Source organism: Clinocottus analis, unplaced genomic scaffold (genome assembly GCF_023055335.1).
Source record: "Clinocottus analis isolate CAN_PGR_092001 unplaced genomic scaffold, fCliAna1.0.p SCAF_11, whole genome shotgun sequence".
Classification (NCBI taxonomy): Eukaryota; Metazoa; Chordata; class Actinopteri; order Perciformes; family Cottidae; genus Clinocottus; species Clinocottus analis.
Window position 1 is genome coordinate 21497544 of NW_027175832.1, and position 22500 is coordinate 21520043.

Consider the following 22500-nt stretch of genomic DNA (forward strand, 5'->3'; position numbering starts at 1 on the left):
CGAGGCGACCAGAGGGCTTAATTTAGGTCAATAAGCCTAATATCTAATGACGCATTATAATAAGATGACGTCACGTGACGTTATCAACAACTTAAGTTCCACTTCTGTCATGACGACACATCTCCATGTGACCCAAATGAAGTTAATAAATGGTCCTCGTGTGTGTGTGTGTGTGTGTGTGTGTGTGTGTGTGTGTGTGTGTGTGTGTGTGTGTGTGTGTGTGTGTGTGTGTGTGTGTGTGTGTGTGTGTGTAGGCGGACTCGCTGCATGATGAACGGCAGCAGCAGCGTCCCGGTGGCTCAGAGCTCCAGGATAAAAAACGAACCAGGTAACCTTTGACCTCTGTGATGTCATCAACACCTGAGAGTCACCTGTCTGCAGCTGACCTGTGTGTGTGTGTGTGTGTGTGTGTATATATAGACGACTGGACGAAGGAGGACTGCCTCTCCCTGCTGGAGAGGATCCGCTCTCTGCTGCCGGACGTCGACAGCATGAAGTACAAAACCACGGAGTCGCACTTTGACTGGGACAAGGTCGGCTTCGGCCGCTTCAGCGGAGACGTGTGCCGCCACAAGTGGCAGAAGGTTTCCTCTGAGGTGAGGCGGTCAGAACCAGAACCGGGATCTGGGTCCCTGGAGGTTGGAGGAGACCATGGAAGATCCTCCTGGGTCTCCTCCAAACAGACCTCTCACGATGCGTTCAATGACCGCAGGGCGTTTGCGTTCCAGGTCCGTAAGTACCGAACCATGACGGAGCTCATCGTGGACGCCGTGGAGTTCGTGAAGAACCCGTACAAAGGGAAGAAGCTGAAGGTGAGTCAGACGCAGCTGACCCGGTCGAAGAGCGACGCGGCTGACTTCCTCTGACCTCTGACCTCGTGTTCAAACAGACTCATCCAGACTTCCCCAAAAAACCTCTGACTCCGTACTTCCGATTCTTCATGGAGAAACGAGCCAAATACGCCAAAATCCACCCGGAGATGAGCAACCTGGACCTGACCAAGATCCTGTCCAAGAAGTACAAAGAGCTGCCGGACAAGAAGAAGGTGTGTGTGTGTGTGTGTGTGTGTGTGTGTGTGTGTGTGTGCGTGTGTGTGTGTATCTATCTATATATCTATCGATTGATCCTCTGCTTCTCCTCGCTGTAGCAAAAGTACATCACAGAGTTCCAACAGGAGAAAGAAGCGTTCGAGAAGAACATGGCGAGATTCAAGTAAGTTGAATACAAACAGCTGACTAAAGAGTTAGCATGTTGCGCCGCTAACCTCAGCTGACCTGCAGGGAGGAGCACCCGGAGCTGATCGAGGAGAGGAAGAAGTCCGACCTGCCGGAGAAACCCAAGACTCCTCAACAGCTGTGGTACAACCACGAGAAGAAGACCTACATGAAGCTGCACCCGGAGGTACACACTGTAACACACACTGTAACACACTCTGTACCACACACTGTAACACAGAGTGTATAACACACTCTGTACCATACACTGTAACACAGAGTGTGTAACACACACTGTAACACAGAGTGTATAACACACTCTGTACCACACACTGTAACACAGAGTGTATAACACACTCTGTACCACACACTGTAACACAGAGTGTGTAACACACACTGTAACATAGAGTGTATAACACACTCTGTAACACAGAGTGTATAACACACTCTGTAACACTCTGTAACACAGAGTGTGTAACACACACTGTAACACAGAGTGTATAACACACTCTGTAACACAGAGTGTATAACACACTCTGTAACACTCTGTAACACAGAGTGTGTAACACACACTGTAACACAGAGTGTATAACACACTCTGTACCATACACTGTAACACAGAGTGTATAACACACTCTGTAACACTCTGTAACACAGAGTGTGTAACACACACTGTAACACAGAGTGTATAACACACTCTGTAACACAGAGTGTGTTACAGAGTGTGTTATACACTCTGTAACACACTCTGTAACACACACTGTAACACTCGGTAACACACCTACTGCAGAATAATCAGCTGACCTCCGTGTTGTTGTTGTGTTGTTGTTGTGTTGTGCTGCAGGTGAGCCAGAAGGAGCTGAAGGAGGCTCTGAGGAGACAGTGGTCTCAGCTGTCTGACAAGAGGAGGCTCAAGTGGATCAGCAAAGCTCTGGAGCTCCAGAAGGACTACGAGGTACGGACCGCTGCAGGGCCGCTGCAGGGGGGAGGGCCGGGCCTAATGTGTGTGTGTGTGTGTGTGTGTGTGTGTGTGTGTGTGTGTAGGGCAGTATGAGAGTGTATCATGAAGCTCATCCAGATGTGAACTCTGATGATCACGTCCGGTCCGTCCTCACGAAAGCGGAGCGACAGCTGAAGGACAAGTTTGATGGACGGCCGACAAAACCACCACCGTGAGTCTGACCCAGTGTACTGTGTGTACTCTGTAGTAACGGGTACTCCCTGTACTGTGCTGAGCTCATGGTGTACTTTGTGTACTGTGTGTACTCTGTAGTAACGGGTACTCCCTGTACTGTGCTGAGCTCATGGTGTACTTTGTGTACTGTGTGTACTCTGTAGTAACGGGTACTCCCTGTACTGTGCTGAGCTCATGGTGTACTTTGTGTACTGTGTGTACTCTGTAGTAACGGGTACTCCCTGTACTGTGCTGAGCTCATGGTGTACTTTGTGTACTGTGTGTACTCTGTAGTAACGGGTACTCCCTGTACTGTGCTGAGCTCATGGTGTACTTTGTGTACTGTGTGTACTCTGTAGTAACGGGTACTCCCTGTACTGTGCTGAGCTCATGGTGTACTTTGTGTACTGTGTGTACTCTGTAGTAACGGGTACTCCCTGTACTGTGCTGAGCTCATGGTGTACTTTGTGTACTGTGTGTACTCTGTAGTAACGGGTACTCCCTGTACTGTGCTGAGCTCATGGTGTACTTTGTGTACTGTGTGTACTCTGTAGTAACGGGTACTCCCTGTACTGTGCTGAGCTCATGGTGTACTTTGTGTACTGTGTGTACTCTGTAGTAACGGGTACTCCCTGTACTGTGCTGAGCTCATGGTGTACTTTGTGTACTGTGTGTACTCTGTAGTAACGGGTACTCCCTGTACTGTGCTGAGCTCATGGTGTACTTTGTGTACTGTGTGTACTCTGTAGTAACGGGTACTCCCTGTACTGTGCTGAGCTCATGGTGTACTTTGTGTACTGTGTGTACTCTGTAGTAACGGGTACTCCCTGTACTGTGCTGAGCTCATGGTGTACTTTGTGTACTGTGTGTACTCTGTAGTAACGGGTACTCCCTGTACTGTGCTGAGCTCATGGTGAACATGAAGGACGTCCCCAGCACGGAGCGCATGGTGCTGTGCAGCAAGCAGTGGAAGGTGATGACGCAGAAGGAGAAGGACATGTTCCAGAAGCGCTGCGAGCAGGTCGGTATCAACGCAGCGGCTCCACCGGCGCTCTGAGGAGCCGCGCTCACGTCTTTTGTGTTTCTTAGAGGAAGAAGCAGTACGACGTGGACCTGCAGCGCTTCCTGGAGGTACGGCTTCAGGCTCAGAGCACCGTGAGTTCAGGCTCAAATGCAGCTCCTCCTCGCTGACTGGACTTTGTGTTCCAGAGTCTTCCGGACGAGGAGCGCAACCGAGTCATGGGCGAGGAGAAACCGGGCGGAGCCAGAGGTGGCGCCAGCCCGCACAGAGCCAAGTCTCCAGCCAAGGTCGCTCTTCTTCTCTGAAACACTCGCTAGCTCTCTACAGGTCTCGCTAGCTCCCTGTATACCGGGCCATGTTAAGATGACGTTTTGTATTGAGGCCTCGGTGGAGAGTACCACCAGCAGGTGGCGTTGAATGAGAAGGTGTCCTGTCTGTCTGGAGCTGTCAGCTCACCTGTGACCCTGAACCCATCAGGTGGTGCGGGAGGCGGAGTCAGAGACGTGGACCGCTGGCGGGACGCCAAAGGACCGACGGGACGGGAAGAAGACGGCGAAGCTTCCAGAGACACCGAAAACAGCTGAAGAGATGTGGCAGCAAAGTGTGATGGGAGACTACCTGGCCAAATACAGAGTATTTATATTTATTCCTCAACATGCTGTTTATGCTTTGTCATAAAACAGGTTCAGATCTTATACCTGTTGCCCTTACAATACTGTGAACAGTCACAGTAACAATATGTTCAACGTAAAGGGCGGGTCTTAGATGTGGTCATGTGACTCCACAGAGCGACCGCAGAAAGGCGCAGGCGGCCATCGAGGCGGCCTGGAAGTCGATGGAGAAGAAGGAGAAGATTCCCTGGATCAAGAAGGCGGCGGAGGACCAGAAGCGTTACGAGGTTCAGTACCATCCTGTGGTCAGTGGCCACGCCCACACAGGCTCCTCCCCCTGTAGGTCTTGTGGTCAATGGCCACGCCCACAGACTCCTCCCTCTGTAAATCCTGTGGTCATTGGCCACGCCCAAAGACACACTCCTCCCCCTGTAAATCCTATGGTCAGTGGCCACGCCCCCAGACGCAGACTCCTCTCCCAGCACATTTAAACCATGTTTGTTACAAAGCTCTGCTATTCTACCTAGAAACAGTGGAGCTCAGACTAGACATCTGATTGGCTGTTTGTATTGTGCACTGACGACTGCTGTCCTGCAGAGGGAGCTGTTGGACAGGAGGCCGGCTGCAGCGCAGAGGAAGCCCAAGTTTGATGGAGAACCAAAGAAACCTCCAGTGTGAGTCTGAAGACACGTCTGCACCAGATGTTCAGTTTCTACCGCAAACAAACACAGAAATGACTATATATAGATGTATATATATTTTTTTATTCAAGAACTGGTTGGAATAAATGCAGATGAATAGCGTGTAAATGAAATCATTGTGGCTTAAAGAACAAGAAGTACTGAAAGTAAGTGAATGTCCCTGAATGGTCATAAAGCAGCTTTGTAGTAAGCCCCGCCCCTGCTGCTCTCGTCCAATAGGAGCGGGTATCAGATGTTCTCCCAGGAGCTGCTGACCAATGGAGAGCTGAATCACTTCAGCCTGAAAGAGCGCATGGTGGAGATCGGCAAGAGGTGGCACAAGCTGACCCAGAGCCAGAAAGACAAGTACAAGAAGATGGTGGAGGAGCAGCAGGGCGAGTACAAGGCCGAGCTGGAGGACTGGGTCCAGGTAAACCAAGGCCAGTAGAGAGTACCTCCACGCAGAACCCACGCAGAACCTGACGCTGTCTCCTCTCTCAGTCTCTGTCTCCTCAGGAACGAGCCGTGTATCAGGAGTTCTCCTCCTCGGTGAGTCGCCGCTGCAGAAGGTCCAGATGAAGGTCAAAGGCCTGCGAGCTCACCAGACGTGTGTGTGTTTGTTTGTTTGTTGTTGTTGTCATCCCTTCAGAAGCGGCGCAGCAACACTAAAGTCCGCAGCAGTCCAGCACCTAAAGTCCGCGTGACGGCGAAGGGGAAGGCCGCCGGTTCAAGAGCCGCGACGCAGGCGGCCGGGGTGGCCAAGCGGGCGATGGCGTACCGAGCCAAGGTAGCTCTACAGGGGACAAGGGGGAGGAGCTACAGTGGAATATCAATAAATGCAGCTGAAAATAAAAACATGTGTTGACAGCAACACATACAACATGTTTTTATTGATCTTCTTGGCATGGTAATGAGGAAGCAGCCGGTGGGCGGGCCGAGCCCTCAGCGCGGTCTGGCAGGTTGTAACGCTCCTCTGCTGCTTTAAATCTCTCTCTCTCTCCCTCTTTCTCTCGTTCTCTCTCTGTTCTCCCTCCCTCCAGCAGGACGAGTCCGATTCCACCGAGAAGAGCGAGTCCTCCGACTCCGATGAAGACGACGAGACGTCAGGAAGCACAGACAGCGATGATGACGAGGTGAGAGGACGAAGAGTTGACGATAGAAAACACCTTTAAAATGTGTTAACACATTATTTGTGGGAATGTTATGTAAAGAATCACCATGGTAACCATGTTTGTAAACGTTCACATTGTTGTGTTGCAATTCCTCAGAACGATGACGACGATGAAGATCAGAGCTCCTCGGAGGAATCCAGTGACTCTGACTCGGACTAGCTCCGCCCCCTTGCCCTCATTGGAGAGGACAGGCTGTGCAGGCCACGCCTCCTCACTTTCTAGTTGTCCATATGGACCAATGAGAAAGGGCGATGTCACGCTGGCCCCTCCCACTAAAGGGGGCGTGGCTTGATGGAGTGTTTTGTTACTCATGTGTTGGTTTTTATCTGATCGTTTCTGTGTTTTTTTGAGCAATGGAGGGGTGGGGCCTATTGTGTGGGCGGAGCCTATTGCGACCGCTGAGGGAGGAGCCTATTGGCTGTTCGTTACCGCTGAGGGAGGAGCCAGTGTTCAGCCTCCAATCAGCTGCCTGCCTGAGAAAATTAATAAATGCACTTTTTCTCACTTCTGTCAATCAATTTTGGACCTAAACACAGTATGACATCATCAATAAACACAACACAGTTTGAGTTTCAGGTTTTATAGACATTTGCATGAATAGATTTATAGAATATAAACAAGCTTCTTTCCCCTCATAAATAAATAATCTGACCTTCACCACATGACCTTTGGCACGCCCACCCCTCCCTTTGTGTGACTCAAAGGGAACTACATTACCCACCAGCCCTTGCTCTCTCAGCTTCGTCTGGATTTATAAAACAGCAAAACCCCGAAAACCAGAGTCCTGCACATGCATCTTCATGGTTACCATGGTTACCAAACTATTAAAAAAAGGGGACCCTTTACCCAGAAACCACCGAGCTCGATGGTGCGTCATGATGTTTACTGACAGGAGCTTGAACCTCGTTCTTTAGTGAAGGAGCCTGACGGCACCGCCAGCTGCAGCTCATCTAATGCTAACCGGCTAATGCTAACCGGCTCAGCAGCAGATCGGGTTCTAAAGACGTTCCTTACGCTGAATCTTTGGAAATGGCTTGACCTCCTGGTTCCAGGCGTCGAGTCGATGCCTTAAAGTGAAGACGAGCCGCTGGAGCTGAACCGGGTTTATGGAACACGAGGAATCTGAAAACTTATGGCCCAGTTGTAAAACGGGCAGAAAGCAGCAGCCGGCCGCGTTGCCTGATGGGAGTTGGAGTCCAGCTGCTCAGTTCGGATGCGGCGATGTTTCCCGTCTGCTGAATCGTCAACGGACAAAGATCACGGACCGTAATCTGACCAGGAACCAGGACTCAGGATCCAGACCCGGAGCAGCCGTGAGACGCACACGCACACGCAGCGTCATAGCGGGACGTCTAGCAGCTTCTGGTGCAGGTACTGCTTCACCTCCTCGATGCCGCTCAGCTTCTCCAGCTCGTTGTACGGCAACTGGGAGGGGACAAGAAAGCTCACATCACAAACTGGAAACCAGGCCAGCGGGCCGGGCCAGCGAGCCGGGCCAGCGAACCGAGGAGCGCCGCGGGAGCCGACCTGGAGGATGACGTATCCCAGCAGCCGCAGGTGTCGGTCCCTCATGGCCCGAGACCCGACCAGGACCTCGGAGTTGTGGCAGTAGTGCCACTTGTCATTGACGGACATGATGACCCTGCAGAGACACAGAACCACGTTACACATCAGAACCCGGGTCTGGGCTCCTCCGGGTTCACCGTGAGCCGGACTGACCTCCTGATGGGTCTCGGGTCCGCGGGGTGGTTGTCGGCGTCGGGCCTGTCGGTGGGGTGGCTCTGCGGCGGCCCGCCATCGGGCCCCTCAGAATACGTCACACCCTCGTAGAACCCCGGCGGCTCGCGGTCGGTCCGCGGGCCCCCCGCGGGCCCTCCCTCGTCCTCCAGGATCTTTCCGATGGAAAACTGAAAAAGCGAGTCGGGAGCCGCGGACCCGGCGGGCCCCTGGGCCCCGACGGGAGCCGGGCCATCGGAGGGGGGGCTGCTGAGCGTGGAGCTGTCCTGGCTCTCCAGCGAGTGCTCCTTGGCCAGGCCGGAGTAGAACTCTGCCGCAGGGACGTAGTAGGGCCCGAAAGGGGCCCCGTTGGTGCCGGGCCCTGGGGCCAGCATGGCCCCGGCCGCGCCGCGGATGTGGTGAGGCAGGAAGGACCTGGGCTCCGTGGACCCGTCCAGCGCGTCGCCCACTGGCGACTTGGTTCCTTCCTCCGGCGCCGCGAACGGAGAGAACTTCTGGAACTCTGAAGTCACCGCGGCCACAGAGTCATCAGCTGCTGGAGGAACCAGGCCAGACGGGTCCAGACCGGTTCTGATGGGGAGAACCCAACCAGAGGAGTCCAGACTGGTTCTGATGGGGAGAACTCGACCAGAGGAGTCCATCCACAGCACAAAGTCTGGAGGACAACGAGATCATCAGAACACAGACAAGAGTACTCTGTGTGGAGTACAGGAGTACTCTGTGTGGAGTAAGTACTCTGTGTGGAGTACCTGTGTAGTATCCCGGGGCCAGTACTTCATCCTGCTTGTAGTTCTGTTCCCCGAGCAGCTGCCGCAGCGCCTCGGCCACCAGACCTTTATAGCTGAGGGACCAACAGAGGAACCGGTCAGCTGATCAGCTGGCGTGTGTGTGAGCTCACCTGTGCACAGGTGAGGCGCGTTACCTGTACTTGCGGTTGACCTCGTCGGCGGTCAGGGCGTGGTCGAACATCAGCACCTTGTGTGCGTCCTGCAGCCGCGGCCCGGTGTAGTCCCGGTACTCCAGCTCCACCGCGGCGTCCAGCAGGGAGAGGTACCGCCGCACGATGAGCGCGTACGGGCTGTCTGCGGAAACACTGCTGTTACTGGTTCTGTTCTGGTCTGGTGGTGTACTGGTGGTGTTCTGGTACTGACTGGTGACGTTGCTGATGAAGGCGGAGGAGAAGACCCGGTGCAGCACCAGTCCGGGGAAGTGGCCGAGCTGGAACAGCGACATGAGGATGTTGACGGTGGCGAGCGGCGAGCTGAGCGCCTTCAGCTCCACCGCTTCCTCCAGACGCGAGAAGAACAGCGGGCCGGCCGGCCGGTAGCTCATGCGGCTGAACGGGAACACCAGCTTCTGGATCACCTGGAGACACAAACACGCTGCAGAGCCGACGGCCACACGCAGACCCGAGGCCCGCCGGGCCCGCCCTCACCTTACTGTCCAGATACTCAGCCTTCTTCACCAGGAAGTCCGCGATGGTGTCGAGCAGCCGGGTCTCTCGCAGGCGATGGCGAGCGATGTATTTGGCAATCAGCGCCATCGTGTACGGAGTGATGCTGTCCAGCTTCTTCGGCAACTCCTCTGTCAGAGAGCAACTCACGTCAATGTGGGTTTCCAGAGGGGGCGGGGCAACCACTGAGCCACAGTCACCCATGGGAGGGGTTCAGGTGTGAGGGGGTCAGTCAGGTGTGAGGGGGTCAGTCAGGTGTGAGGGTCCTCACCTGCCAGGCTGCTGATGAACCTCTCCTGCCGGTTCTGGTAGAACAGGTGAGAGCTGAAGATCAACTCCAGACTCTTGTTGCTCGCCTCCTGGACGCACGCAGCCAGCATCTCGTCCAGCAGCGCCATCTCCTGGTCACGCACGCCACTCACACTCGCCAGGGTGTGTTTCACCAGACGCAGGATCTTCCTGGAGGGAGTGAGACGAATGGCCACGACAACATGGAATACATCTCACATGCAAGTGCCTTTAAAAGGTGAATTTAGGAAATGATTTAAAAAGACCCTGAAGGGTTCAGGTGAACTGGACCTGGCAGCCGCGTCGTCTCACCTGTTGGCGAGCAGTTGTTCAGGGTTTGGCTGCGCGGTGCTAGCGCCCCCCGCTGCAGCCACAAGGTCCTGCGGCTGCAGCAATCGCCACTTGAGCCTGTAGTACGAGAGCAGCAGGAACAGCGTCTGCGGGTGGCGCTCTCGCTCCAGGTTCTTCTCCAGGCCGGCCAGGCAGGCCTCGGTCAGAGGGTGTTGGCTGCCCATGTGCAGCTTCATGCTGGAGCTGAACACCATGGACACGTCCTTCTGGTTGAACTGGTTCAGTCTGGACTGGGACTCTGCCTCCAGCACCTGGACCACCTGAGAGTCACTGGGGAGACCTGCAGAGACCACAAACACCGTTATCCAGGCATCAGAACGCCTCGGACCAGTTCGGTTCCCGAGTCGCCCCTCCAGGAGGCACCGACGAGACTGGCTCCAACCTGGCACCTTAACGGGTTACATGACAGCTCTCCTACCTCTTTGTGTGTATCTACTGCGCTGTGGATCAGCGCACCTGTGGAGTGAAAATGAACGCAGACTCACCGAGCGCGGCCACGGCGTACAGGCAGTTCACGATGCTGAAGTTGTCAAACTTGCTGCAGTCGCTGACGATGGCGTCGCAAAGCGTGTGGAAGTCCTGATGCTCCAGGATCTCTCGTCCTCCTCCTCCTGAAGCCTCGGCACCGCCCCCCACGGCTCGCAGCGGGGGCGTGGCTTGCAGCAGCTGGCCGATCTTCTGCAGGGCGACGGGGTAGTGGTTGTGGGAGATCTTGGCGGGGTTCTGGGTGACCCAGCGCAGAACCTCGTCGGGGCGTCGCGAGCGCTCGATCAGACGCTTCATGGTGAAGAACGTGTCGTAGCTCATCTTCTCGTGGATGAAGTTCCACGTCTTCTTCTTGCTGCCGGGGCCGCCCCCACCGGCCGGGGCCCCGCCTCCGTATGCGTGGAAGTGGGCGTGGTGCTGATAGTGATGGGGCAGCGGGGGCGGGGCCAGGTGGCTGTGGTAGTGGAAGTGCGCTCCCCGCGGGGCGTCGGGGCGGCCCTGGTACAGTGGGTAGGGAGGGGCGTTGACGGCCTCGAGCATCAGCCCCGCCCGCCGGCTCGGTTTAACCCCACCCACTGCCCCTCCTCCCCCCGCACCACTGTAGAAGCGGGTGGTGTACATGCTGAATGACAGGGAGGCGGGGTGGGGGGGGCGAGGAGGGAGGCGGGGAGCTCGGCTCAGGAGGCGCCACCCAGTGGGCAAACACAGCATAGTCCAACAGCCAGGACACAAGGAGGCAACAGCACACTACTCCTGCAGGAGGAAGAGGAGATATGAACAACCCACAGAATGAACCTGCAGAACAAACACAAAAGTAAAGCTTTTTAAAAAAAGGGATATATTGATTTATCAGATTAAATAATCATGAACCTGGTTAACTTCCTGACGTGGAGCTTAGAATACATCATTAAAATGCGTTTTAAAAAACAATAATTTAATACTTCCTGTTCACAAGACAACGCTTACCCACCACAACAAGCTAACTGATGCTACAGGCTAAACTAACCACAACTAGCTACAGACGAGACTAACTATAACTAGCTAAAGACTAAACTATCCATAACTAGCTACATAATAAACTAACCATAACTAGCCACAGACTAGACTAACCATAACGAGCTGTCAGCTCCGATCCTCCACCAGCTGATCTGTTAGCCTGTTAGCATCAGTGTGCCCTTCTCTCAGCCGTGTAGCCGGCTATAACCGGTAATAACCGGTAATTAACCGGGTAATAACCCGGCTCCAGCCGGTGAGCTCTGTGTTTACCTCATCGCTCAGTCACACCGGCAGCTCCGCTCTGATGAAACACCTGAGGCCGCTGAGAGTGCGGGTTCGCCAGAGAAGCAGTCAGCGGTCAGCCGCTTCATTCCTCCACACAGACGCCATCTTCTTCTTCTTTTTCTTCTTCTCTGGCTCAATTGCCGCAGACTCCACGCAGTGCCGGCGCACTGCCGCCCCCTAAAGGAAACCCTGTGTTTCACACCAGATGGTTCCTCTCTTTCTGGTACGAACATCTTTGTTAGATTCATTATCACATATTAAGATCACGAGGAAAATTGCATTATATCACTGTCAATAAACACGTTATCACTAATTGTAACACGTTCATCACTTTGCATTGCTCGAGACGGAGCCTTCCTTCTCCTTCCGGGCCGGAGGGGGGCGGTAACGCACTAGAAAAGTGTTTGCCTGCCGCCAAGAAGAGGAAGAAGGAGGAGGAGGAGGCGGCGCAGAGTAAAGATGGCGGATCAGAGCGGTCAAGGAACACAAACATCGACCCTGCCTCGCGCCTAGAGGCCGCAGAGCAGCAGCATGGCGCATCGCTACCTGCGGCTGTGCGCGAGCAGCTCCCGCCTGCTGCGCGGCCCCGACACCGCGGCCCGGCTCGTAAGTGACGACCTGACGACATAATGACGTGTGTCCGTGACCCCGCAGGTGTTTAATCACGTGTATGTCACGTCAGGTAAAGTCACCTGTGGTCCCTAAGGCCTGAACACCTGGACCCCGATGCTCCTGCTGCGTACAGCTGTCATTGAGGGGTTCCACAATCAGCACAGAGTCCTGATACTTTTCTAAGATTATAAAAGTATGCATATACTTTTTATTGATTTGAATTACTTGAACTTAACAGACTATTTAGTTGCATTCAGAAAAAAACATCTGTGACGTCAACGGTCGTCAGAAATAATCAAAATAAATCCTAAAGAAAACGTGTTGCAGATCTCAGTAACTTGTAATGTGTCTACTTCCTGTACGTCAGGTGACGTGTTGGAACGTCGCCGGACAGGAAGAGAGGGGGCGGAGCCTGCTGAGTGACCTGCTGGGAGCATACCGCAGGCTAAGCTCCAGACCTCCTAAAGGTACAAGTAAAGGGTTAGGGGTCAGTACCTAGAGGTACTGAAGTACAGGTAAAGGGTTAGGGGTCAGTACCTAGAGGTACTGAAGTACAGGTAAAGGGTTAGGGGTCAGTCCCTAGAGGTACTGAAGGTACAGGTAAAGGGTTAGGGGTCAGTACCTAGAGGTACTGAAGTACAGGTAAAGGGTTAGGGGTCAGTACCTAGAGGTACTGAAGTAAAGGGTTAGGGGTCAGTACCTAGAGGTACTGAAGTACAGGTAAAGGGTTAGGGGTCAGTACCTAGAGGTACTGAAGTACAGGTAAAGGGTTAGGGGTCAGTACCTAGAGGTACTGAAGGTACAGGTAAAGGGTTAGGGGTCAGTCCCTAGAGGTACTGAAGGTACAGGTAAAGGGTTAGGGGTCAGTACCTAGAGGTACTGAAGTACAGGTAAAGGGTTAGGGGTCAGTACCTAGAGGTACTGAAGTACAGGTAAAGGGTTAGGGGTCAGTCCCCAGAGGTACTGAAGTACAGGTAAAGGGTTAGGGGTCAGTACCTAGAGGTACTGAAGTACAGGTAAAGGGTTAGGGGTCAGTACCTAGAGGTACTGAAGTACAGGTAAAGGGTTAGGGGTCAGTACCTAGAGGTACTGAAGTACAGGTAAAGGGTTAGGGGTCAGTACCCAGAGGTACTGAAGTACAGGTAAAGGGTTAGGGGTCAGTACTTAGAGGTAATGAAGGTACAGGTAAAGGGTTAGGGGTCAGTCCCCAGAGGTACTGAAGGTACAGGTAAAGGGTTAGGGGTCAGTCCCCAGAGGTACTGAAGTACAGGTAAAGGGTTAGGGGTCAGTACCCAGAGGTACTGAAGTACAGGTAAAGGGTTAGGGGTCAGTACTTAGAGGTAATGAAGGTACAGGTAAAGGGTTAGGGGTCAGTACCTAGAGGTAATGAAGGTACAGGTAAAGGGTTAGGGGTCAGTACCCAGAGGTACTGAAGGTACAGGTAAAGGGTTAGGGGTCAGTCCCTAGAGGTACTGAAGGTACAGGTAAAGGGTTAGGGGTCAGTCCCTAGAGGTACTGAAGGTACAGGTAAAGGGTTAGGGGTCAGTCCCTAGAGGTACTGAAGGTACAGGTAAAGGGTTAGGGGTCAGTCCCCAGAGGTACTGAAGGTACAGGTAAAGGGTTAGGGGTCAGTCCCTAGAGGTACTGAAGGTACAGGTAAAGGGTTAGGGGTCAGTACCTAGAGGTACTGAAGTACAGGTAAAGGGTTAGGGGTCAGTCCCTAGAGGTACTGAAGGTACAGGTAAAGGGTTAGGGGTCAGTCCCTAGAGGTACTGAAGGTACAGGTAAAGGGTTAGGGGTCAGTACCTAGAGGTACTGAAGGTACAGGTAAAGGGTTAGGGGTCAGTACCTAGAGGTACTGAAGGTACAGGTAAAGGGTTAGGGGTCAGTCCCCAGAGGTACTGAAGGTACAGGTAAAGGGTTAGGGGTCAGTCCCCAGAGGTACTGAAGGTACAGGTAAAGGGTTAGAACCCTACAGGACCGTCTGCTGTAGGCGTCATGTGGAGGATGGAGTTTGAATTTCAGATCTTCAGGATATTCAGTCCAGTGCGGCTCGGACCTGGTTTTAGAGTTCAGAATTAAACATTTGCTTGTGATGGTCGAGGGTCAAAGGTCGAACAAGTAAAGAAGTACAAACTTGGTCAGTGATGTTTTTTTGTTTTTCCAGGTTTTGAGAAGTATTTTCCAGGAAGTCAGAAAACTCCAAAAAACAGTGAAGCTGAAGCAGCAACCAAAGGTGTCATTTACCGAACTCTACCCATCTCTACTGGCGTCTATCGAACTCTACCCATCTCTACTGGCGTCTATCGAACTCTACCCATCTCTACTGGCGTCTATCGAACTCTACCCATCTCTACTGGCGTCTATCGAACTCTACCCATCTCTACTGGCGTCTATCGAAGTCTACCCATCTCTACTGGCGTCTATCGAACTCTACCCATCTCTACTGGCGTCTATCGAACTCTACCCATCTCTACTGGCGTCTATCGAACTCTACCCATCTCTACTGGCGTCTATCGAACTCTACCCATCTCTACTGGCGTCTATCGAACTCTACCCATCTCTACTGGCGTCTATCGAACTCTACCCATCTCTACTGGCGTCTATCGAACTCTACCCATCTCTACTGGCGTCTATCAAACTCTACCCATCTCTACTGGCGTCTATCAAACTCTACTGAACTCTACAGACATCTGCTGACTGTCATCATCTGTTTCCTAATGGCTTATTGTCTTTTTTATTTTCAGAGCCCAAACCTGCCAACGCTCAGACATCTTCTGAGAGGGAAGCTGGAGGAGAAGGAGGTGGTGGAGAAGGAGCAGCATCAGGAGGAGGACCAGCAGCAGGAGGAGCAGGAGGGGGAAGAGGGGGAGAAGGGGGAGGAGGAGGAGGAGCAGCAGGAGGAGGAGCAGCAGCAGGAGGAGGAGGAGGAGGAGGAGGAGGAGGAAAACAACGAGGAGGCCGCAGGGAGGAGTCCCAGTGGTTCAGCCGTCTCCAGAAGGTCAGTGTCTCCTGAGGTGAGGCTGGGCTCTCACCTGGTGGTGCGAGGCTCACGTGGTGGTGTTGGTTTCAGGGCGATGTTCCCTGGGACGATAAAGAGTTCCGGATGTTCCTTCTGAGCGGAGCAGCGTTCTGGACCACCGTCGCCTATTATGTCTTCTTCAAGGACGGAGGCCGAGAGGTCACCTGGAAGGACTTTGTCAACAACTACCTGTCCAAAGGAGTGGTGAGAACCTGTTGGCTTCACCGTGTTGATCCATAAGTCAGTTTGTTTACTATATTCTGATTTGTACACCTGCCTTTGTTCATTTGACATCAAAGATCTGATTTCCTGCTAAATCTAAATCTGCTTCATGAATCAATGGACTTGTTTATCGGACCGTGGTCACACCAGAACTCCTGTGATCTGTTTAACTGCGTTGTTCTGGACAGCGTTGCTCCAGCAGCGTAACGGCTGCTTGTGTTCACCAGGTGGACCGGCTGGAGGTGGTCAACAAGCGCTACGTCAAAGTGGTCTTCTCTCCGGGGAAGCCGGCCGTGGACGGGGTGAGTCACTCGCTCGTTTATGAGTCTGTTGTTTTGGAGGTTTTCCCGGGTCACTTCCTTCTGCCGGTCACTAACATCTGAGCCCGTTCGGCCTCGCCAGAGGAGCACGTCTGGCGTCTCGTCCCTGCTGGACACGGATACACATGAATGAATGCTGCATTTTCATGACTTTTCCAAAACGTTTGGGATTTTATTTTTTTAAAGGACTTGGCTAAATTTGGTTAAAAGTCAAGGAAAAGCATTGTGAAGCTGTGCAGGAGCCCCGCAGGAGGCTCAGCGCGTCCTGGTGTCTTTCAGCAGTACGTGTGGTTCAACATCGGCAGCGTGGACACCTTCGAGAGGAATCTGGAGACGGCTCAGTACGAGCTCGGCATCGAGGGAGAGAACCGACTGCCGGTGGTTTACTCCACCGAGAGCGATGGGTGAGGAAGGTCGCGTTCCTACCGACCTCTAGCAAGGTCGTACTCCCCGCACGGCGCCGGTTCCTTCCTGGTTTCTATTCTAATGGTTTCTACTGTTTTCTACTCTATCGGCTCCTTCCTCCTCAGCACCTTCCTCCTGAGCATGCTCCCCACGGTGCTCATCATCGGCTTCCTGCTGTTCATGGTGCGGCGTGGCGTGGCGGGCGCGGGGGGCCGGCCCGGCCGCGGGATGGGGGGTCTGTTCAGCGTCAGCGAGACCACGGCCAAGATCCTGAAGGACGAGATCGACGTGAAGTTCAAAGACGTGGCCGGCTGCGAGGAGGCCAAGCTGGAGATCATGGAGTTTGTCAACTTCCTGAAGAACCCCAAACAGTACGAGGACCTGGGCGCCAAGATCCCCAAGGTGAGGCTCAGACCCCCGAGGTGAGGCTCAGACCCCCGAGGTGAGGCTCAGACCCCCGAGGTGAGGCTCAGACCCCCGAGGTGAGGCTCAGACCCCCGAGGTGAGGCTCAGACCTGTGGGGCCGGTGGGGACCTGATGCTGCGTCTGTGTGCAGGGGGCCATCCTGACGGGTCCTCCAGGAACAGGAAAGACTCTTCTGGCCAAAGCGACGGCCGGTGAAGCCAACGTGCCGTTTATCACCGTCAACGGGTCAGAGTTCCTGGAGATGTTCGTGGGCGTCGGTCCAGCCAGGGTGACAGACAGACACACACACACACATATATAGATAGATACACAAACACACACACAACCTTCATTGCAGCGGTGGGTTGACCTTTGACCTCATCGTGATGTCACTTCCTGTGCAGGTCAGAGATCTGTTCGTCATGGCGAGGAAGAACGCTCCCTGCATCCTCTTCATCGACGAGATCGACGCCGTGGGACGCAAAAGAGGACGAGGGAACTTCGGCGGTCAGAGCGAGCAGGAGAACACGCTAAACCAGCTGCTGGTGGAGATGGACGGTGGGTGGAGGTCTCCATGGGCCGCTCATGGATGATGAGAGGTGAAGGAACGCGTGGTCACATGACTCTCTCCTCTCTAGGCTTCAACACGGCCACCAACGTGGTGGTTCTCGCAGGAACCAACAGACCCGACATCCTGGACCCGGCTCTGATGAGACCCGGACGCTTCGACAGGCAGATCTATATCGGTGAGGTTCTGTAGGGTGAGGAAGAGGAGCATAGAGGTGAGGATAGAGGTGAAGAAGAGGTGAATAACAGTCTCTGCGTCTCAGGACCTCCTGATATTAAAGGGCGAGCGTCCATTTTTAAAGTCCACCTGCGTCCTCTGAAGCTGGAGGCGGACCTGGACAAAGAGGCTCTGTCCAGGAAGATGGCCGCCCTCACACCTGGGTTCTCAGGTAAAGGCGCTGCGTGTTACCCCTCCGTCTGACCGCCGCTCCTCTGTCTCAACGGGTTTTCTCTCCCTGCTCTCTGTCTGTCAGGCGCCGACATCGCCAACGTCTGTAACGAGGCGGCTCTGATCGCCGCTCGCCACCTTTCAGACGCCATCGACCAGAAACACTTTGAGCAGGCCATCGAGAGGGTGATCGGAGGTGAGAGCTGCGCTAACGGGAGCTAGCACACCCGAGAGGGTCCTGGTGGAGGAACCGGTTCAGACCGGTCAGGAGCCGGGTCATTAGTGCATTGTTGTTCAGAGAGCCAGATGGGGGTGTAAGTGATGAAGAGGAGGCTGTAACCTCCCTCACATTAACGAATGTTTGAGCTTTGAGTAGTGCTCCCCTTCTCCTCCTCTTCCTCCTCCTGCTTCTCCTCTTCTTCCTCCTCCTGCATCTCCTCTTCCTCCTCCTGCTTCTCCTCCTCCTGCATCTCCTCCTCTTCCTCCTCCTGCTTCTCCTCCTGCATCTCCTCCTCTTCCTCCTCCTGCATCTCCTCCTCTTCCTCCTCCTGCTTCTCCTCCTCTTCCTCCTCCTGCTTCTCCTCCTCTTCCTCCTCCTGCTCCTCCTTCTTGTTCTGCTTCTTTTTTTATTCTCCTGCCTGCTGTTTTCCTGGAAAACTTGCATCAATAATGATCAATGACTGAGTCCTGAGGTTCTGTTGAGGAACCGGGTTTCTCCAGAGACCAGAGGTTCTGTTGTGCTGCAGGTCTAGAGAAGAAGACTCAGGTCCTGCAGCCGGAGGAGAAGAAGACGGTGGCGTTCCACGAGGCGGGGCACGCCGTGGCCGGCTGGTTCCTGGAGCACGCCGACCCGCTGCTGAAGGTCACCTGTGGTTCCTCAGCGTGTCTCTGTGTTACCCATGAGCCTCGGCTGTGTGACGGAGGAAGTTGTTTCCTGTGCAGGTGTCCATCATCCCCAGAGGGAAAGGTCTGGGTTACGCTCAGTACCTGCCCAGAGAGCAGTACCTGTACACCACGGAGCAGCTGCTGGACCGCATGTGCATGACTCTGGGGGGACGGGTCTCCGAGGAGATCTTCTTTGGACGGATCACCACCGGAGCCCAGGACGACCTTCGAAAGGTCACGCAGAGCGCCTACGCTCAGGTAACACCTCACATAGAGCGCCTACGCTCAGGTAGCACCTCACATAGAGCGCCTACGCTCAGGTAACACCTCACATAGAGCGCCTACGCTCAGGTAACACCTCACATAGAGCGCCTACGCTCAGGTAACACCTCACATAGAGCGCCTACGCTCAGGTAACACCTCACATAGAGCGCCTACGCTCAGGTAACACCTCACATAGAGCGCCTACGCTCAGGTAGCACCTCACATAGAGCGCCTACGCTCAGGTAACACCTCACATAGAGCGCCTACGCTCAGGTAACACCTCACATAGAGCGCCTACGCTCAGGTAGCACCTCACATAGAGCGCCTACGCTCAGGTAGCACCTCACATAGAGCGCCTACGCTCAGGTAACACCTCACATAGAGCGCCTATGCTCAGGTAACACCTCACATAGAGCGCCTACGCTCAGGTAGCACCTCACATAGAGCGCCTACGCTCAGGTAACACCTCACATAGAGCGCAGGTGACCCTGGGTCTGGGTCTGGTCCATGTTCCCTGGTGACCTCCTGGTTTCTGCTGCAGATCGTGCAGTTCGGGATGAATGCCAAGGTGGGTCAGGTGTCCTTCGACCTGCCCCGGCAGGGCGAGATGGTTCTGGAGAAGCCGTACAGCGAAGCCACGGCTCGTCTCATCGACACCGAGGTCCGACTGCTCATCGCTGAGGCGCACCAGAGAACCCACCGGCTGCTGAGCGACAGGAAGCCGGAGGTGGAGAAGGTACCGAGACGCTTCTGGCCCCTTTGTTCTAGATGCACGTGGGAGACGTGGGACCGGTTCTACTGTGGTGGTTCGAGGTCCTTGTGGTGCTCTGGGCTCTGACCCCGCTCTGTGGTCCTGCAGGTGGCGCTGCGGCTGCTGGAGAAGGAGGTTCTGGATAAGAGCGACATGGTGGAGCTGCTGGGTCCACGTCCGTTCGTAGAGAAGTCGACGTACGAAGACTTTGTGGAGGGAACCGGCAGCCTGGACGAGGACACCTCGCTGCCGGAGGGCCTGAAGGACTGGAACCAGGAGAGGAACCCGGAGAGGAAGAACCAGGAGGAGAGCCCGGAGGACCAGGTGGCCCGGCAGATCTCTGGAGGGATGCCTTTCTAGAACCCTGGCATGGGTTCTGTCCCACCACGCAGGCGTATCATCATCCACTTCTCTGAGCCGCCACCTTCAGGCCGCACGGAGCTTCTAGAACCTCATGGAACCGTCACGGAGCTTTGAACCTCTTGAGTTGTAACAAATGTCATAAATGTCTTTATCAGGAGCAGCAGGGCCGTTAATCAATATATTCTGTCACAACAACAACAACAACACCCACCTGACGGCTCCAGATCCGACCTCAGAGCAGCAGAACACGGTGCTGCAGACAGAACAGTTCCTCAGAACCCTCATTGGGCTCTAGAACATTGCTCTGGGTTCTACCTCGACCCCCAGATGGAGAACCCGGTCTCAGGTTCTAGACGTGCCGTCTGGTTGTCGTGGTAACTGAATGCTTTGAGTTATTGATCAGATATTGCTGTATTAGGAAGTCGTATCCATATGTTCTTGTGTTCATGAGTCAAATGTTTTAATGCTTTGAATAAAGGCAGAACAATAAATCAATATTCCATCAACATTCAAAGCTCAATGAAAACTTTTTAAACCTTTTACGAGAGAAAGTAAATTATTTGTTTTAGAAGAAATGATTGAACGTTTGTGTTCAAACAAAAGAACATTAAACATCACAGATAAAACGTGATGAACTCATCAATAACTACCAGTTATGATCCTGTTCTGCATGTTTCTCTCTCTCTCACACACACACACACAGCAGAGATTCTCCGTGCTACACAACATCCTGTAGGTCCGTGCTACACAACATCCTGTAGGGTTGTGGTCCAGGTTCAACATAAACCTCATTATGAGATGTGATGGCACTGAATCACTTTTTGCTAATAAAAAACATGCAAGAGCCGCTTCCAATATTGTGATTATAGTTTATTTTTGGCACTGATTTGTTACAAGTATTGAAAACATTTTTTATGAACTTTTATGTTGAAGGCTAATCACCAAAGCGGAAGTGGTTACCGTTCTATCGTTCATCAGGTATTAGAGGAAGTGTTCAATCTTTTGATGTATTTATAATTATTTATTCAACAACTGTAAATGTACAATTTCCGAAATTGTCAATAACAAACGGCAAAAAAAACCCCATTGAAACAGGAAGTGTCTTTTATTGTGAAGGTGCAACCGGATGCTGGTACGGCGGCTCGCGGGGCTCAGTCCGCTCCGCCCTGCTGACGATGGGAGACGTTCTCTGCGAAGAGCTCGAGGATCTGGTTCACTTCTCGGTGCACGACCTGCCGGCACGAGGCTATGGCGTCATGGAGGAGATCCGACGTCAGGGGAAGCTCTGTGACGTCACGCTCAAGGTAAACAAGCTAGCGCTCGAGGCCGGAGTTAGCCTGCTAGCTAGATGCTAATAACAAGCTAACAGCCGGAGGCGGCTAGTTCAGCTGACCTTTGACCCCTGAGAGCCGTCATGTTGTCATGGAGACCACAGAGGAGACGGCTGCAGGTGTTTCCGGTCTTTAAAAGTGCTCAGAGGGTCCTATTTCCTGTGTGTTAAGACCTTTTACTGCAGTACAAGTACTCCTACTCACTGTACAGGTGAGCCTGCAAGCTGTACAGGTGAGCGCGCCCTCACGTTGTCGCCCCCTGCAGGTGGGGGACCATAAGTTCAGCGCGCACCGCATCGTGCTGGCGGCCTCCATCCCGTACTTCCACGCCATGTTCACCATGGACATGGTGGAGTGCAAGCAGGACGAGATCCTGATGCAGGGCATGGACCCCAGGTAAGAGCACCTGAGAGCAGCTGCTGGTCACCAGTGTAACCAGCAGCTGGTCACCAGCCTAACCAGTGCCCGTCTCCCCGCAGCGCTCTGGAGGCTCTGATCAACTTTGCGTACAGCGGCCATGTTGCCATCGACCAGCAGAACGTGCAGTCTCTCCTGATTGGCTCCAGCTTCCTGCAGCTGCAGAACGTTAAAGACGCCTGCTGCTCCTTCCTGCAGGAGAGGTGACGAGTCCACTCACCTCGTCACCAAGTCACCAAGTCACCAAGTCACCTCGTCACCTCGACACCAAGTCACCAAGTCACCTAGTCACAGGAGTCATTAATGACAATGGATTGATTCAAGATGACCGACGGCTCATCTCTCTCTCTCTCTCTCTCTCTCTCTCTCTCTCTCTCTCTCTCTCTCTCTCTCTCTCTCTCTCTCTCTCTCTCTCTCTCCCCCTTCTTCCCCCCACTCTCTACATGGTGCCCAGGTTACACCCTAAGAACTGTCTGGGTGTGAGACAGTTTGCAGAGACCATGATGTGCACCACCCTGTACGACTCCGCCAGCAGCTTCCTCCACCAGCACTTTGTGGAGGCGTCCGGCTCCGAGGAGTTCCTGAGCCTGAGGCCGGAGGAGGTGCTGGAGCTGGTGGGCTGCGACGAGCTCAACGTCAAAGCAGAGGAGCAGGTGAGACACCTGGAACACACCAGGTGTGTGAGATAAGATAATACTTTATTAGTCCCTAAAAATTACAGGATTACAGCAGCTCTCAAGTAATAAGATAAAAAAAACAAGTAATATAAATAAACAATAAAACGGTAATGAACAGATTAAAGATTTAAGAAAAAAATGCAGTGAAAAAGAATAATAAAGAGTGTGAGTGAGTGTGCTGTACCTGTGCAGTGTGTGAGTGTGCTGTACCTGTGCAGTGTGTGAGTGTGCTGTACCTGTGCAGTGTGTGAGTGTGCTGTACCTGTGCAGTGTGTGAGTGTGCTGTACCTGTGCAGGTGTTCGAGGCGGTGCTGTCCTGGGTTCACCATGATCAGGACCTGAGGGAGTCGGTGCTGCCGGAGCTGCTGTCAAAGATCAGACTTCCTCTCTGTCGACCTCAGTT

At 53.6% G+C, this 22500-nt stretch overlaps 4 protein-coding genes across 10 annotated transcripts in view; 3 read left to right on the forward strand and 1 right to left on the reverse strand.

The window, feature by feature from the left end:
- Positions 1-6700, forward strand: part of ubtfl (upstream binding transcription factor, like) — an 8458-nt gene extending 1758 nt beyond the window's left edge. For 2 of the 5 annotated variants that reach the window (XM_068568147.1, XM_068568140.1), the window contains 19 exons: positions 255-328; positions 421-596; positions 729-812; positions 890-1045; positions 1148-1212; positions 1281-1401; positions 2059-2169; positions 2259-2386; positions 3268-3409; positions 3478-3519; positions 3598-3696; positions 3887-4042; positions 4197-4325; positions 4618-4694; positions 4941-5130; positions 5202-5249; positions 5350-5487; positions 5741-5833; positions 5969-6697. In XM_068568147.1, the coding sequence (XP_068424248.1) occupies positions 268-328; positions 421-596; positions 729-812; positions 890-1045; positions 1148-1212; positions 1281-1401; positions 2059-2169; positions 2259-2386; positions 3268-3409; positions 3478-3519; positions 3598-3696; positions 3887-4042; positions 4197-4325; positions 4618-4694; positions 4941-5130; positions 5202-5249; positions 5350-5487; positions 5741-5833; positions 5969-6031 (2079 nt within the window). In that variant the 5' untranslated portion in view covers positions 255-267 and the 3' untranslated portion in view covers positions 6032-6697. Of the gene's footprint in view, positions 27-254; positions 329-420; positions 597-728; positions 813-889; positions 1046-1147; positions 1213-1280; positions 1402-2058; positions 2170-2258; positions 2387-3267; positions 3410-3477; positions 3520-3597; positions 3697-3886; positions 4043-4196; positions 4326-4617; positions 4695-4940; positions 5131-5201; positions 5250-5349; positions 5488-5740; positions 5834-5968 lie in introns of all 5 variants that reach the window. The other 3 variants (XM_068568155.1, XM_068568164.1, XM_068568171.1) reach the window with 3 other exon arrangements.
- Positions 6437-11598, reverse strand: fastk (Fas-activated serine/threonine kinase). 2 transcript variants are annotated; one of them, XM_068568098.1, is made up of 11 exons: positions 11454-11598; positions 10187-10940; positions 9663-9981; positions 9334-9521; positions 9045-9193; positions 8761-8974; positions 8532-8691; positions 8359-8450; positions 7592-8264; positions 7400-7514; positions 6437-7297 (listed from the first exon to the last, which is right to left on the reverse strand). In XM_068568098.1, exons 2-11 carry the CDS (start codon positions 10896-10898, stop codon positions 7211-7213), a joined length of 2709 nt encoding a protein of 902 aa, XP_068424199.1. In that variant the 5' UTR covers positions 10899-10940; positions 11454-11598; the 3' UTR covers positions 6437-7210. The 2 variants fall into 2 exon arrangements, with proteins under 2 accessions (XP_068424199.1, XP_068424206.1); XM_068568105.1 differs by having other exon boundaries at positions 10187-10982; positions 11454-11591.
- A 265-nt stretch (positions 11599-11863) lies between these two features.
- Positions 11864-20178, forward strand: afg3l2 (AFG3-like AAA ATPase 2). 2 transcript variants are annotated; one of them, XM_068568117.1, is made up of 17 exons: positions 11864-12074; positions 12448-12547; positions 14248-14316; positions 14828-15081; positions 15154-15306; positions 15552-15626; positions 15924-16048; positions 16175-16451; positions 16606-16743; positions 16859-17012; positions 17093-17200; positions 17285-17410; positions 17495-17605; positions 18156-18271; positions 18352-18552; positions 19100-19294; positions 19418-20178. In XM_068568117.1, exons 1-17 carry the CDS (start codon positions 12000-12002, stop codon positions 19667-19669), a joined length of 2529 nt encoding a protein of 842 aa, XP_068424218.1. In that variant the 5' UTR covers positions 11864-11999; the 3' UTR covers positions 19670-20178. The 2 variants fall into 2 exon arrangements, with proteins under 2 accessions (XP_068424218.1, XP_068424227.1); XM_068568126.1 differs by having other exon boundaries at positions 11866-12074; positions 15927-16048.
- Positions 20179-20816: 638 nt separating this feature from the next.
- Positions 20817-22500, forward strand: part of klhl18 (kelch-like family member 18) — a 4007-nt gene continuing 2323 nt past the window's right edge. The window contains exons 1-5 of the mRNA XM_068571683.1: positions 20817-20976; positions 21269-21399; positions 21483-21623; positions 21875-22073; positions 22394-22500. The exon at positions 22394-22500 is cut by the window's right edge and continues 54 nt beyond it. Coding sequence (XP_068427784.1) covers positions 20848-20976; positions 21269-21399; positions 21483-21623; positions 21875-22073; positions 22394-22500 — 707 coding nt within the window. The 5' untranslated portion in view covers positions 20817-20847. The remainder of the gene's footprint in view (positions 20977-21268; positions 21400-21482; positions 21624-21874; positions 22074-22393) is intronic.